At 33.2% G+C, this 16630-nt stretch overlaps 1 protein-coding gene across 11 annotated transcripts in view; it reads left to right on the top strand.

Moving 5' to 3' along the window:
• The window catches only part of mtd (mustard), a 124665-nt gene that overhangs the window by 103505 nt on the left and 4530 nt on the right, over positions 1 to 16630 (top strand). For 9 of the 11 annotated variants that reach the window (XM_068772871.1, XM_068772874.1, XM_068772876.1 and 6 more), the window contains 2 exons: positions 13751 to 13869; positions 14770 to 14929. In XM_068772871.1, the coding sequence (XP_068628972.1) occupies positions 13751 to 13869; positions 14770 to 14929 (279 nt within the window). Of the gene's footprint in view, positions 1 to 8998; positions 9051 to 10396; positions 10833 to 13750; positions 13870 to 14769; positions 14930 to 16630 lie in introns of those variants that run through there. The other 2 variants (XM_068772880.1, XM_068772879.1) reach the window with 2 other exon arrangements.

Here is a 16630-nt window from a genome sequence, read left to right as displayed (position 1 = left end):
TGGGTGGCGGGCAGCGCAAGATACTGGGTGACCGCATCGTCGCTATTTTCGGCGGAGGCTTATTCCTTGCAGTGGGCGTCGATCGGCGAACATGATGAGGATGAAGTCCTTAATACTAGTGTAGCGGAATTATAATGCAATTAGTTAATTACGTGTCTAAATAATAGTCGTGTGTGAATAAGCAAAATGTGAGGCAGGCGGTGCATGTGGTCGCCGCGTAAACACAATAGCTGACGAACAATGGGACGCGGAGCCGGGCTAGTTGCCGTGTCACATCTCTTGTTCGCAAATTGTTTAACATTGCGTAACAACCTGATGCAGCTGTCGTACAGCCATATGATTAATAAGTGTACCGTGCTTTACTTATGGGTATAAAAATGGATAAAAATGATTTACTAGTTTGCGATGCTGCTCTGAAGGTGTTATTTTACAATAATTTTGAAAATCAAAGGATAACCAAGAATTTATATGAAACGCAAAAAAAAATTCTCTCCCGTATTGGCAAAATGACAAGTATAGTACTGTCACAGCTCAATTAGGATTAGAATATTGTGGTGAGGTCGTCGGAAAACGCAGGTTTCTACCGATCCTGTTAGATATATATGGGAAGTCATATGTCCTGTACGTATGACTTTTCATAGATTTATCATACAACTGAAATGATGGCGATAAGGATAGTTTATCTTTAACAAAACCACATAAAGTATAATTTCACGGCATCAAATAAAGAATTTCAAGAAAATGGAAAGTAACAATGCGGAAAAGTTTATTCTTTTCATCCGTCACAGATACGCGAGACGTTTATGCGTAAATTTAAATTTTGGTGTAGTATATAATAAATAAACTGCAAATTATTTAATCTTCTTTACATTTAATCACAAATAATTACGTAAATAATGGTTATTAAGGCGTGCATAATATTAAAATTACAATAGTTTGTTCTCCAATCAATAAGTTCAGAATATAATCATCTTTGCATATTTACGTCACCGTGCGATAAGAAGTGCGCTATTATCTTCTAATTACAAGCAACTTTTGATATGTGTTTGAATCAACTTATCTATTTAGATCTCTTTAGCGATAAGTAAAAAATTGAGACACGGTCTTACTTTTACCCTTTTAGACGTAGAGATAGATTTTAATGATGCAACATTTAGATAAGCTATTTAATTTATTTAATATTATCGGATTAATTCTTTAAAGACAAAGGTGGTGTGAATTAATTGACGATTAATAACTACCCAATTAAATATTTTGCTATTTATGTATATATCTTATTTTTTTTCTCTATCACGAGATATATAAGAGTTTTCTTTTTTATTATAAAGTAGTTATGATAAGCTCTTACTATATTAATCATAAGGGTAAGACCTTAAGATTCTAGAGCGGAGATCATCGACTAGCTCAAGGTGCTAGACGCAGGTCGCTTCCTGGTCCTGATAGAAGTTTATGGGGAGGTACATGTCTAGCAGTGGACGTCTTACGGCTAAATTAATGATAATGTTTCTTAAAAATAATTACAACCGCCTAATTTTTATATTGCAAATTTGAACGTTCTAATGTTAATTACATTAGAAAGATGGCAAGTCTATAAAGACGGCGAGCGATCAAATGACTGAAAGGAGAACTTTTCGGACAATTATTTATTAAGTTCAAAAAATCAGGTACTAATATCAACAAATTACATATTACGTAATTATTCAGTAACAAATTTCACAATTCAGAGCTTTAATAACATTACAAGAACCACAAATCGGCTTTTTACAACCGTTGTATAATTTGTTAGTTTTATTTTATGTACTGTATGTAATTATGATTCTGCTTGTGAATAGTATTGATATTACTAATCTGGCAGCACACAGTACCTGATTTTCTGGGTCTGCGCATTCACATTTAGAATTTAAAGTTTCACGCAACTAAAAATCATCGTCACTGCTATGTTCTACTTTTTCAGATTTACATTCCGATTAATCTTCTGGTAGGTTTTTGCAGCAATTGAAATATTTCGTCTCCTTGAATAATTTATTTACAATAATCGTACTGAGTAACACGAACAACATCAAGCAAGTTACGATTGTTACCGACAAATAGATAATTCACATGTGTACAAAAGTACCGCCATATTACAAATATATACATTACTTATATTTTATTATAGCATTTATAGATTATTGCAGTCAAATAACTGCTCCCGTCTTTGTCGGTACATCAGCGTTTTAGAAATTGAACAAATAAACTAGAATGATTTTGATTGTATTTTTTTAAGCTTCTACGTAAACTAATAAAAGTAGTAAATAATCACCAAGTTTACATTAAAGGTTTTAGAATAAGCGAACTATTAAATAAAAAATTCGGTCAATTGACTGCTTCCGTCTTTCTAGTGATAAAGTTTAACTATTTGAATTCAATAAACTTGAAGATCGTTGCGTGGCCGCGACAAACGCGTTTAATATACGTTCCACTTACCGATAGAGATTTTACATCGACACTAGCTGAGAAATTTATAAGCGCACATACACATTAAAATAAACGCGTAAATACGATTTTGTTTTTGAATAACTACTGAATTTAAATGACACTATCATTATGCATGTATTCATATTTTAGTCATGTTGACGTCTTAAATTTATTTGCATATCGTATTACATGTCGTTTCTTAACCATAAACGAAGACTGCGTTTGTATGAAAGCATACAAATACTTCATTATTTGATGTTATATTCTCACATATGGTCAGTATAATAAAAAGGGAGTAGATTGTGACGTCTCTTGTGTTAATGAATTCTTTAAACATATTTAGCGTGGCACTAAATTTTGGGGATATATAGTTTTATTATTATATTTAGATTAATTTGCTCATATGGATAATATTTGTCTGCATAAATCATCACGTTAATGTGTAACTAGTTATTTTTTATGAAGAATTTAATACATTTATTATTTATTTAAAACGATTTCACAAAATGAAAGTTTTAAAATTTAAATTAACCGCTCAAGTACAAAGAAAACCCGAGTCGTGACGCACTTTCTATTCAATATTTATGTATCGCGTTTGGCTTCGACGTTCGATGTGAATATTAATTGGAATTTATTCTTATTTATTTAATACCCTTTACGGCACATTTAATATAGAAAAGAAAAACTTGAAGTTTTAATAATATAAGGTAACAATGGGCGGTCTTATCAATCAGGGTAATTTTTACCATATTAACCATTACCATATAATTAATATTAACCATTAACCATAGTATGGTTGTACAATATTAAATATGTACTCTTAGAGACAAGTACATATATACATACATACATTTATTCATATATATTTACAATAAAAATATTAAAATGCCTATTTGAACATACCACAATAAATAAAAATAAATAATCAATTATTAACTGTCAAGGAAACACTCCTCAACCACTTTCCTGCTACCAATCTTTATTGGTAGCTAATTATGATTTCTTATAGTTACCGGTAACAACCCAAGGGATATATACAAGCGTATGGAAAGATATTTGGGCCACGTACGATGTAGAATGTGCCGGTACTTTTATTCTGAGTTACTACCAAGTTAACAAATAATAATATATTAATATCGATTGCATTTTCGTAACGCGGTGCACACAGCAAATATCTATTTAGTTATGCGTTCATTGAAATTTGTCTTTGATCTACCGTCTTATCACTCAAGAGGAGGGCTTTAAAAAGCCACTAACGTCTAGACTCAAGACGACTTAACAACAGATTTATAGCAGCTTATCGTACAAACATTATTAGATAGAAAAGAAAGTCAACCAGGTGACCATTAGAACACAGCACGATTAGTATATTTTAATTTTTTAAGAACTGTCTTATAGTTAAGGTTTCTGGATTTTTTTATGATCGTTAATTTTAGTTTGAGATTTGATCCTTGACATGTCAACCCCGTATGTGACCATCATAAATGTTGTTCTCTATTAGAACATTCAAAAATCATCGTGAAAGTTAGACGGCGATCAGCAAAATCGTGTCACTCCTAAAGGATAAATCCAAGCTTCCTATAATTGATAACTTTTATAGGCACTAATGTACGAATCCACATTACATTTTTTATGCCTCTGAATTATCATGCAATAAATTTAAAAATTTGCTGCATTGTTTGGCATCCTCGCATAGAAGAGATCAATTTGATTACAATACTATCTTTCAAAATATACTCTTCCGGCATTCTTGTCATGACGTAGACGAGTGACTACTTTAAGTGATCAAGTGAGTATTAATGTAAATAAATTAATTAAAAATATAAGTTGTTTCCGATAAGAATCTCAATACTTATCCCAATTTCTAAGTTGTGGCAGCTTTATAGAAATAAGCGGTACTGTATCAATTAACAACTATTAAGTAGTAATTTTTACTGTCTACATTGTGCGTGATTCATATTTCAATATAAACAACATTGAAATTTACTAGTCTGGCTAAGATTTTTATGGATTATCTATAGATACGCTGTACGTATGTACATACGTAGTGTGCCATTATCATCATTTCAGTCATAGTAACATATATAGAAATAATCCATATGTATAATCAATAACAATTTTTAGTAAACAACGCCATATAACCTTCACAAAACCAGTAGCCTTTTCATTTTAGACGCCTGTAAACAGGTACTGTAACAAGTGGCACGTATCCAATCCAATGACATTTGCCCACTAACATACGTATCTTCGCGGTTGTTATTATTCTCAAAGTACTGAGAGAAAACAACGTAATTACAATATGTTAATTAGTTGTTGGTGAAGATAAACAAGTTCTGTTATTTAGGTGTTAACCACGTCAATGCATTGTTATTACTTTTTGGCATGGAATATTGTCTACAATTTGACATCTATATCGGGTTTTAGGTGGTAGAGTGCTAACACCTGAAACCTGTTGGTGTTAGCGGTGTTAGCACTCGACCACCTAAAACCCTATGCTTGCTACCATATAAGCCAAGCTTCAGTGGTCCCCGCAGGAACCTCGGCTTGGCCCGGTACACTGTGTACTACAACGGATTAAGAATTCGCCGAGCTCTAGTTGTCCCTTACTTCAATTCCTTCTTGGTTTTTAATGTGTGGCAGTAATATATACGGAGCTTTCATATCAAATTACCTGCATTGTTTACAAACACCGGAATGGCCATTGACATCATTTAATTTAATAACTTCATCCAGTCCAGACAGATTTTAATCCATGCCTTTGCAATAACAAGTAAAAGAAAGGGGTCATATATAGCTAAGTAGTTAGCAAACAGCTTTAAATATTTTACATCTATTTCCAGTCTCCCTGTCTAAAGTGATTACTCTGAAACTATTCGAATGAATATAACTTCTGTAAACAGTCTACAGGCACAAGTGGAAAACAATAATTAATTTTAAGATGTAGTAAACCGAATATTATAATAGTTAATATTTAACTCTTGTTTACATATGGTCTACTATACATTAATTGACAGGAAATGAGCTATACATTCACCTATTTAAAGCTTATACACCTGAACAAAACGCTTAACCCGCATACATTGAATGTTTATAATATAAAGATAATTTATTCATCATTTAGATGAACTATTTTTTTAAGTAAATATTTCACCGTATAAATTAGATGTTTGCATTGGCGGCCTACATTCATTTAAATTATTAGCTAAACGTAAATAGAGATTAACAATTAGCTAAATTATCAGCAACTTACAATAAAATTTACTACTAAAAATATGAAATGACTACAAAATCTTTTTACTTGAAAATATTCTTGAATGTATGTACTTGCAAGTTTGCGATAAAAGTCATAGGACAGGATTTAAAGACAGTTTTCTACTGGATGAGTATGTTAGTTCTTTTTTTTTGTGGTCGATCAAGCTTGCCGGCCAACTAGATAGATAGTATTTATACTGATTTATGTCGTATCTCTTTACATACGGTCAATATAGATGATTTTTTAATAACTGTATAATATAAACTTAAAAAAAACCAATACATTTTTTGTAGTGAATGGTCACCTTTGCCCTGTTGGCATTTACAGATTCCACAGTTTTGAGGAGGAAGGGTGCTAAGCTTTAGCCTTGTTTTACAAAAAAAAAAAACTCGATATCTCCCTCAGATGCCTTGGGTTTGACCACTGCATTCTATTCTATAATTAGATTGGGATACTGCAGTTATAAGTTTTACCGGAAGACAGGTCACCATAATTATGGTTTATCTGTCAAGATACGTATTCACTAGCGCGGCTTAAATTAGTTGCAGTTAACCTGATGAAAATAGCACGCACGTTGTCGGTGATGGTACACGACGTTTTCCTATGCACCAATAAACTAGACCTAATATTAGCTTACGGATGTCAGCAATTGCTGAATCAGACCTCATTAGCGTCTATAACGACAGTACGATTCATAAGGCCCCACGTTTTTATATGCGTCAAAGCTTTTCGCAAAACAAATTTGTTGTTTAGTTTAAGGCTTAATTAATTCATTCTGCTTCATGTTTGTCATGAATTTAATATATCGCCGTATAGTTTATTACATGTCAAAGAGCATCTAATAACAAGTGGAACAAGATTAATTTTATTTGAGATAACAATCATGTTATTATTTCCCATTCCGGTAAAATGGAAGTTAGTAGCGGCCCGAGCTGAGGCTTCTCATGGAGCCCTCGAACTAACTACCTTAAAAGGACTTTTAGGCTAATCGCCCTCCATACCCTCACTTTGCACTCATAGAATCCGAAAATGCCACTTGGGCAGCAGCGAAACCTGGTTAGTAAGTTAATATGTTATGTACTCTGGTTTATATTACGCCATAAATCTAAAAAGACATTCACGTGGAGCATTTAAAATAATTTTACTTTGCGTTCGGGTAACAAAGTTGTCAATTTAATGATGTGCGCAAAATTCAAAACTCAGTAAGGTTTTTTTATGACATCATTGCATATTTCATTATTATTAGTAGGTAGATCATCGTTATTATTATAATAAAATAAAATAACTAATAATTGAAATAATTTATTGGCATTTTATCCTGTCTACATATGCATAACTTTATTTTATTTATAAGTAGCACATGTAAGAAACTTAACCTTGTCGTAGATTTTGGTAGATTTCCACTGTTTGTATTTTTTTCTTACGATATCTGAATAATTTGTTGCCGACATTGAGCAACAAATTGGAATAGTAATAATTTTAAAACCGATGGGCGTTTTGACGTCAGAATTGAGGTATAATATTGCGACCCTCCCAACTATATCTACACCGAAACTTCAGTATTTTGTGCTCACGTTGTAATAACCTAAGGTGTAAAAGCCCGAAAGGCTAACAGCACCAATCGAATATAGCGCGCTCCTCGTATTAATACGGCGATAACTAGGGTTTTATGTTGTAAAATCTCGTGCTGTAATCGATTTGAGGTACATATATATACTGCGTTTAATCAGTAATTTTGCGTAGTATGTTGAAATGTTAACGACATGCAGCTTAACAAATAATGAATTAATAAAAATTAAACATTTGTTAGAGTTATAGCTAGTATTGTTAAAAAGCGGGACGTAAGCATCACTAATGCCACCTACATTATTTTGATGATTACTGCACAATTCCTATACCATGCAATAAGAAAGAGAAATAAAAATTAATAAATGTAAAAATATTTCATACAATTAAAAGACCATGTCCCTCGCATGATAAGGGTATACGAAAGGTCCCTAATAACAGGAGCCATAAAATAAATACCACGCAGTTTCTTAAAAATCGTATTCGACTAAAAGCGTAACAACGTCAGTGTTAACATTCCGACGGGTTAAGTGACAACTCTTATTTTTTTTGTGTCGTCGGTGCGTCGTTATTTATATCCACCTATTTATAATCGTCCACCCTCAATAATGACTTTTTAATATTCAGAAACTAACAAAATATGTTTCTACCTTACAATAACGCTTTAACAATTGCGCGGTTATACAATACGGTCTCGCCGACATATGTATGCTTTTTATTAAACATAAATTTTATTATATAACGTGTTTATACACAAGTAGATTACAGATTAATTGTCCACAATAAAACAGTAGCAATTACTGAGCCGCGATAATACCTATGGCTTATTTACAAAGCGAGGCTGCGGTGAACTGTGACCCAGTGGTAACTGTAGACACTGACTGGTGGGGTATCGGTTTCGAGGTGCATATATCGAGTTTATTGTTATCTTAAACGATAAAGTTGATTGAACGTATCTTATTACATCCGAGTACATCTCAAATGGAACCGGCTGTGTTTATCCAGAGCCGGTTGAATGGGGTTATAATATTTTATACATGCTATAAATACTTCATATTTTTTAAAAGCCTGTACAATATTTGTCATCTGTAGTTTTACACTTTTTTACGCAATCACTTTTTTTGGACAACAATATGTAAAGAAAAGTAATTAAAAAAAATTGTACTGGCTCCACCTAAACTTGTGTACATGTACGTAAGTCTTTCAATTTAATGATATTTCTATCAAATAATAAACGTGATTTTCACTATTTATTATTATTATTTAAATATTATGTTATTGGCAACACCCACATTGGTTATTCACACGACCCTTGGCAATAAAAGTTCATGCATTGTTTGAGAAAATATAATTTTAAAACAATTTACTTGCAGTGTTTTATTATTTTTCTGCATTTATTTATTATTTAACTTTTCATAAATTTGGTTGGATGTTTTAATATTATAGGTATTATGGGATATAAAAGTAGAAATTAATTTCGCAGACATGTTTGTCAACCTGCAACGAATTAACAAACGCTGTTTGCCATGAACCCGCTTCAATTAATACATTACAACAGCGCCTCGTGGTCGTGTCGTTTAGCCGCATGGTAATATCCCTAATTGCTTTTAACACCAGTAGCCATACACACATAAATATTCATCTGTAAATTCCCTCTTGCACTAGTGCAAGGTTGAGTACCAATGGTGAAGTCCTCTCGTGCTCCTCTAGCCGCCGCAAACGTCTGCGATCACATCGATCGTTGATTCCGAACATGTGACGTATCATTTTACAGGTATGTCTTTCGTATTAAAAGCGTGTTGTTAGATGTAATTTGCAATGAAATTAAAAATTAATCTGTTAAAAATATTTTTCAAGAGTCCTTTTGTCTATTAAATGAATGCATCATTTATAATAATTAAGTAATGGAACAAATTAAAAAATAATTTATGTAATAAACATTTTTACTTTTTCTTCTATAGTTTTTTCTTATTATCTGTAGAAAGTAATAAGAATATAAAGACGAGAGATATATGATATGCATTCCTCCTAACGTTATTCTTAAGGATAATCATCACGAAATATTTAAAACTGTTTGAATGAGGTCATGTAAACCACATATTTAATTTTTTTATTTGGCTTTTTATAACTTATTTTTGTTAACTGGCGATGTTCTACGACCTAATTTTTTACACCTACCTACGTCATTACTTTGTTTGCAACAATATTTTTGTTACCTGAAGAAATCGGAATTTATGAATATAAATAAAAATGCTAGTGTAAATAATACTCTTAAGAATGTTTCTTTAGATGTCCTCAAGAACAAATTACCAGCTGGGTTTTATTGATTAACATTTCTTTTGTAAATAAATTGATATCAGGTCTTTAAATAATAACTGTTGCAAGTGCATTCGACAAGTATATGACACACGTATAGTATCATATATGTACAATACTTTATGCGATACAATTTATTAAAGAAAATTTAAATACAATTTAATTGCGCTTATTAATAAAATATTTCGTCATTACATTATTTCCTTGACGTAATTACTGTTGCAACACAATATGCCAAAGATCAGTCTTTGTTTCAAATTCATGTTTAAAGATAATATCAGAAGATATTTAAAAATATTGAATTATAAAAACAATAAATATTTATGTTTTATATATAATGCAATGCCAGTGTATAAAGATTTATCAATTAACAATTTCACATGTGGGTTTGGTGACACAAATTCATATGTGGTGTCCAAAAACTCTGTGACCTATAAATGTATTTTTTGTAATAAACTCTGCGTCCGCGACGTCGACCGGATACGGGCGTCGCGTTAACATCACCTTCATACCTGTTGTGACGCCACATTGCGTTTAAGTCCAATGCCATTGACTATATTTTTTAATTCCAATTAAATAATGAATATGATCTTTCTTGAAAATAATCAGTCTTAAAACATGGTAACGGTAAAATAAGATCGAATGTTTTGACCAGTAACGAATAGGCGTGATCAGGTTTATTAAGCAGTTTGATGTAGTCCGATGAATATTATTTTAAATTTATTGCACAGTTTTTGTCGTAAGAAATAGTGGTGGGGCAGGAGCATTCCTCGCTCGTTTCTTTCACCTCCAGTACCACCACAGCGTTGCCGTGTCGTAGTCGCGTGCGCGCAGCGTAGATTTCAAATTGTATTATAAAACAACAATTGCTGTAAAGCTGGTCCATCTGAGATCACGACGGTTTCCGCCATTAATGCACGTCTTTAAACCGGACTGCATCGCAGCGACGTACACAAACGATTCTTGTTTATAAGCAAACGGTGAACGCGCAGTGTGCTATACTAAGCGGTTTTGAATACACGTAATCGAGGAGGCCTCTATAAACAATTAAAAACTAAAGTATTGGCGGACGTAAAGATCGCGTGTTCCCGTGTTTATGAGCGCATTGTGACACGTGTTCGCATCGTTTCATGTGCCAAAACACGTTATTGAATAAATGCAGACTATGAAATGGATAGAAATGGTGAGACTCGGACCTCCGTCGCCCTCCGAGAGGTCTTCAACTTTCGACAGTGATAAGGTGAGGTCGCGTTTCGGTACGCTACTGTTAAAAATTAATGATACCATAACGGTGTCATTGCTTATTCGCTTTATATTTCCTTATTTATTAAACTTAAACAAAACTTAATAAAATTAAACACTTTTCTATCGATTTAAGTAAATATCATAAAATGAAGAATGTTAATGATTTTTAGCTTTTGAAACGGTGTATAAATCGACATGTTTTAATGATGTTAAAATCATAACTAAATTTTATGTCAAACTCTTACTAGCATATTTATTATCGCATGTGTTTATCTAAATTTTAAACATACATTTTATTTAAAAATTAAACGATCTGATAAAAACAAAGTTCCGTACATTCTTCCATTTCAATACACTGCACCATTATATAAAAGTGGATCTTTAAACAGAATCTACTTTTAGCTCCGTTGGTTCAGTGAAGTTTCAACTAAAGCAAACAGCGTTCAACATCATTTGAACATCGAGAAAAGAGTGTAAGGCAATTGACCCTCGATATTTTGTTGGTGTGTATATAGTATAACTCAATACTTGTTTTTATTAAGGTGATTCTGTTCATACGATTTTACGCTCTCAGTTTTGATACACGTAAAGGGTAATCTGTTACACTTTACGTGGTTTCTGAACCAAATTGTCTATAATTTACAGCGACTTCGGATTTGTAGTGATTTGTGTTTTCGGATATCCGGTCTTTGTCACCGATATTTAAAAATTTTTTTCACATTCCATTGTATCTATAAATTACAAAATGGCTTAGTGTTTTTGTGAAACATTCACTTTTAGTTAGTTATTCCTCATAAAGTCGCTGTAATTCAAGGATCGAAAATAATTTATTCGTGTCTGTATCTTTTTTTATTAATGCTTTTGATATATTAAATGCGACAAATGTTTTATATTATTTTCCTTACTTATCGTATAATTATTTTTACTTTGTTTGAGTTCAAGGTTTATTTATAAAATAATAAGTTAAACATACTTTGACATTATCGCTCCAACGTTGTCCAAAACAGAACGCACTTGAAAAAAATCTCAACAGTTTCACAGTAATTTAACCTTTACAATTGGTACGATGACTATTTTTTATTATGTCCTTATGTACATGTACATTGAAACATAAACCTCAATTTTTTTTGTAATATTACTAGTCCGAATTATTTTCGACGACGAGACAGTTAAGTTTAACAATAAAGACGAGAAACCTTTACATAGCAGATTAAAAATTAAGTTATGTTCGATACGTTATCGGAGGTGCTCGTATTAATACGTGAGAGCTGTAATGGCTTAAAACGTACGTCCAAGTTATTAACAAACGAGTTATATAAAACGAGCCCAAATCTATTTATTGGTGTTCTGTACGTGCTGTAGTATTAAATAATAAATTTAAGCGCATAAATATTTTATAATAATTTTTCTTCATACATCGGAATAAAAAAAACTGTTTTCCACCTGACGACATTTTACTTGAATTATGACACAGGCGTTAAAAATTATCAAGATATTTATTGCTCACTTGACTCGTAAATTTTCTATAATCCTCTCTTTAATCCAGAGATGGGTCTAATTAGATTACGATAAGCGTTTCAGAGATAATCTTTAGTTTACTTTTGAACGCGTGTGGACAAAGACAGTCTATTCCATGCATTCACTGCTCAGTCGCGTGAAAATTGGTCAGCGGTTAAAAAAATATATTCTAGAAATATTACGCTATAAAATTTATGATAAAATGGCTATCTTTGGAATTCAACCGTAAACTGTGGGAAGTCAAATTAGAAAACGAATAAGGATAAATAAAATATAGTGAGAATTCAATTTGGATCAACCAGTATGTTGCGTTTTGTGCGCAAATTTGCCACAAGAATCGCGGAGAAGATCCGGAAGACAGAAATGTTTATATTCAATGTGGCAGTCGTTCGAAGGCGGGGCACGATACATTCTATTTGTAGAAGAGCTACTGTGCACTCGATAGGCGAGGTGAGGACAACATAAAACAATATGAGAACACAAAGTTCTCGGCAGAATATGTCTAATTGGCTCCATCTTCATTACGATCGAACAATTCTTGGCCTATTACCTCTATTAAGCTGAGACCTCTAAATACATCATCCACTAAACGTGGAATTGCTAAATAAGACTTCAGTAAGTGGCCACTAATAGCGGTGTTGCTTTTTACCACACGGACGTTTTATCGAGGCCGTCCATATGTACTTAATTCTAGCAAACTTCCTTAGCAATATAATTTGTAGTTACACCTCTACAACCAACGAAACTAAGCTTGTCATTAGCTTGATCTTTACCTCAATGTTTGTGTACAAGTGCCCACCGTTTCATCGCGGTCATTAGTATCTGTAGTGCACTGAACACACGCCAGTGGATGTTAAATGTGAACTGTAGTGATCGGGAATGCATCATCTCATTGCATCTTGTCGACCCCATTACATCACTTCAGCCTCAACGACTTAATTCAAATAATGATTCACGGTTTCTTTCATATCCATTGAATTTCATACAAGCATGATAATCTACAATGAATATTTTTGTTCATGAATAAATTGGTATTTATTATGGTTTCTAAAACACGCAGGCAGTTTCAATGTTTTATGAACATTCGTTAGTTTTATCTTACTAATTAAGTTAATATGTAAAAAAAATAATTTGCCTGTGATGAATGCTAAATGATGATCTTTAAACAAGAGAGAGAGTAGTATTAATGTAATGATTGGAAAATTTTAATTTAATTGGAAAAAAAATAATGCTTATTCCGTAGGTGTTTTAAAGTGTGATCGCGTCAATTAGCAGAAGCTATACAAACTCAAAAAGTTGTTACAATTAACACACCAATGTGTTGAGACTGGCTGTTAACAATGTTCTGTTTTCTGTTAAAAAACAAATTGTAATGTAAGATGGCTGTTTGCGTAGGTGTTGTCGATGAGCGATGAACTACGCCGCGCTCTGTATTCGTCCGGCGCGTCTGTCGACATGGAGTTTTCACCGCCCGACCTCATCGGGACTTCGGAGATATTCACTATGGAGCACAGGTATGATCGTTACGCTATATCTTTAACTTAGTTATTAAAACATTATGTTACACTTATATACATATATCATTATTAAAAAATCTAATTGAATTAATTTTGACGAAATGTGCCATTCAATGTGTACGTTTCATATGATTTATAACATCTGTTTATGAATATGAATGAATCTAGTATTTTTTGCAAGCCTGTTAAATAAACCATAAGTAACTTAATTTCGAAGTTCTATATTTTTAGATAATAGGGTAAATATCTAAGTCCGGTGATTTGAGGCTATTTATATGTAAAAATTTGGGCGTTCGGTATCCTCTCATAACTATTAGAACACAGCCAATACTTAGTTATCATTGCACAGCAAATAATTAATAAAGATGAGCTCAACAATTATAATATTTTATATAATACTGGTTAATAACAAAAACAAGGCCGTTTTGAATAATTGTCTGCCTCTATTCGCCTCCGCTCATAATTACCAACTATCGGCACATTTTTGCATTAATGTTGCACGTCAAAGTGGAGACCCATTTTACCATCTATGCATACCAATATATTGAATCTTTTGTAGGCATAGTTTGTGTTTCCTTAAAGTGGTTGTCTGATATATGTATTTTATTGTAATGTGGCCCCTTTTTACATTGAAATTGATAATTATTATGAAGTGTAAACTTATTCACTAGCATTTTTTTTTGAAAGACTACATTAATACAAGCGGAGAACTGCCAAAATTTAATTATTTATGTACCTACCAATGATGAGCAATTCTTTCTTTTTTTTAGACTTCACATCAGAGTTCCTTAGACATCTATTCAAATATTATCCATATTAGTTTATTTTATTTACTCAAGATGTACAAATTAATATGAGGATGAAAAAATGCAGTGCTAAAGTATCGTGTGACCGCAGGGAGAAACTATGCGGCGTGCTGCCGGCGCGTGCGCAAGGCTATATGTGGTCCCTGGCGTTCAGTACCAGCCAGCACGGCTTCTCGCTCGCCTCCATGTACCGCAAGATGCAGCGCGTCGACAGCCCAGTGCTTCTCGTCATACAAGACACCGACAACAACGTAAGTCCCATGAACATAAAAATTATGGTCGTCTTATTTATAAATGTTATTTTAGTTTTATGTATTTGCTATGCACGCTGTAGTTGTATGTATTTCGTTGCAGTAACTATGCTTGTGAACTCCCTCGGTTTGAAACGTTGCGTTGTTTATTTCACCAGATCGAGAAGGGTGAACAAGCTTTTAATACACTTAGGCGAACGCTCTGTAAAGTAACTTCGTGCTAGGATCCCTGGAATTCCGTTTAATATTCTCATTCGATGATGCTGGAGAGCGCAGAACCACGTCCCGATCTCCTTTTGGGGAAGCGTGGCTAGGGCCGATGAAAAAAAAGCATTAGCGCCGCAAGCGACGGCGGCGGAACGGATCCATCGCTACAAACGATATTAATACAAGTGAAAAATAAGTAAATGTAAAATTATTAACGTATAATTCCCGGTTGACATGCAGCTTAACCTGGTTCGAAGTGGCAGAGTGCAGAACGAGGGCTTCCTCGAGAATCTCAGTACAGACTTTTGCACTATCCAACGGATTTCAGGCTGAATTAAGTAACTGGACGCATGGGTCCTTGATAAGAGGTACCCCTTCGCGAATAGGCCGAACCATAGCTTGAACAAATGTGATTGACGGATCGTCAGCAAAACTAAAGTTACATTCTCCATGAAAAAACGTTAATTATTGTTAAATTTTCTACTTAAATGAATAATTTTCGTTGCATGTGTATAAAAAATGCGAATTACATAGTTTTTTTCTTAAAAGTATCGTTTAGATCAGTACAAGCTAAGAACCGCCTAGACAGGCAATTCGTATTCCTTATTGTCTCTTTTTTGTGATTCCTATGAAATATCATCAATGTCAAGTTAAAGTGTACTAGGCACTACAAAGGCAGACAAACACCAATGCACACAAATGAATTATCATCTGTTACACTCATCATTATTACACAGTCGTTAGATGATGTATGTCTTCCTTTACATTTTTTAAATGTGGCGGTCGTCTCGAAAACAATTCTAGTTTTAAAATCCGCGCTCGCAAAACCGGTCTGTAGAGTTGCTCACTCACACACGTGTACAATTTAAACGTACTTTATAATGGTTATCTAAATGCAATTGAATAAAAATATCTTATTATTGTTGTTACAGCGGAAACGAAATTTATATTTACAATGTGACTGTTAAAAGATTTAGATAAAATGTTTGGCTTTACAACTATTAAAATGAATAGCTTATCGACAAGCATACGGTCGCTCATTGAGCCATGTAGATGGTTATGCTCTGACCGACATACCAGAAACACATTTCAAATTTCGACTTCAACGAAGGCATGCGCCACCACGAGAATTTTGTTATTTACAAATTGTAACATGTTAGTAAATATTACGTTCTTCTAAAAAAAATCAGACACGGGATATGAAGTTTTATGTAAATATTTTATTATTTTATCTGTAAAAAAAATGCATTCCTTGTAATGTGGCATTTTAATTATTTAATAATTTTTATTAGACATTGATGTTCAGATGCATCTTTAACTAAAATCATAATTTGACTAAGAATTTATCGCGGCGGCTTCAATGGATTACTATACAGCTACCGAAACAGCCGTACCGCGCCTTGGAAAACTGCGACGATATGGGAAAAAACAAAACCCGCGGGCGCTGACGGACGCGGTACTGCTGTTATGCTACCTTATAATAGATAAATAGTG

Source organism: Battus philenor, unplaced genomic scaffold, assembly GCF_028537555.1.
Source record: "Battus philenor isolate CCGP_79_NKW_IND1 unplaced genomic scaffold, ilBatPhil1.0.hap1 SCAF_5, whole genome shotgun sequence".
NCBI classification, from domain to species: domain Eukaryota; kingdom Metazoa; phylum Arthropoda; class Insecta; order Lepidoptera; family Papilionidae; genus Battus; species Battus philenor.
The sequence above is the reverse complement of the archived record's forward strand: the minus strand, read 5'-3'. Positions and strand labels throughout refer to the sequence as shown.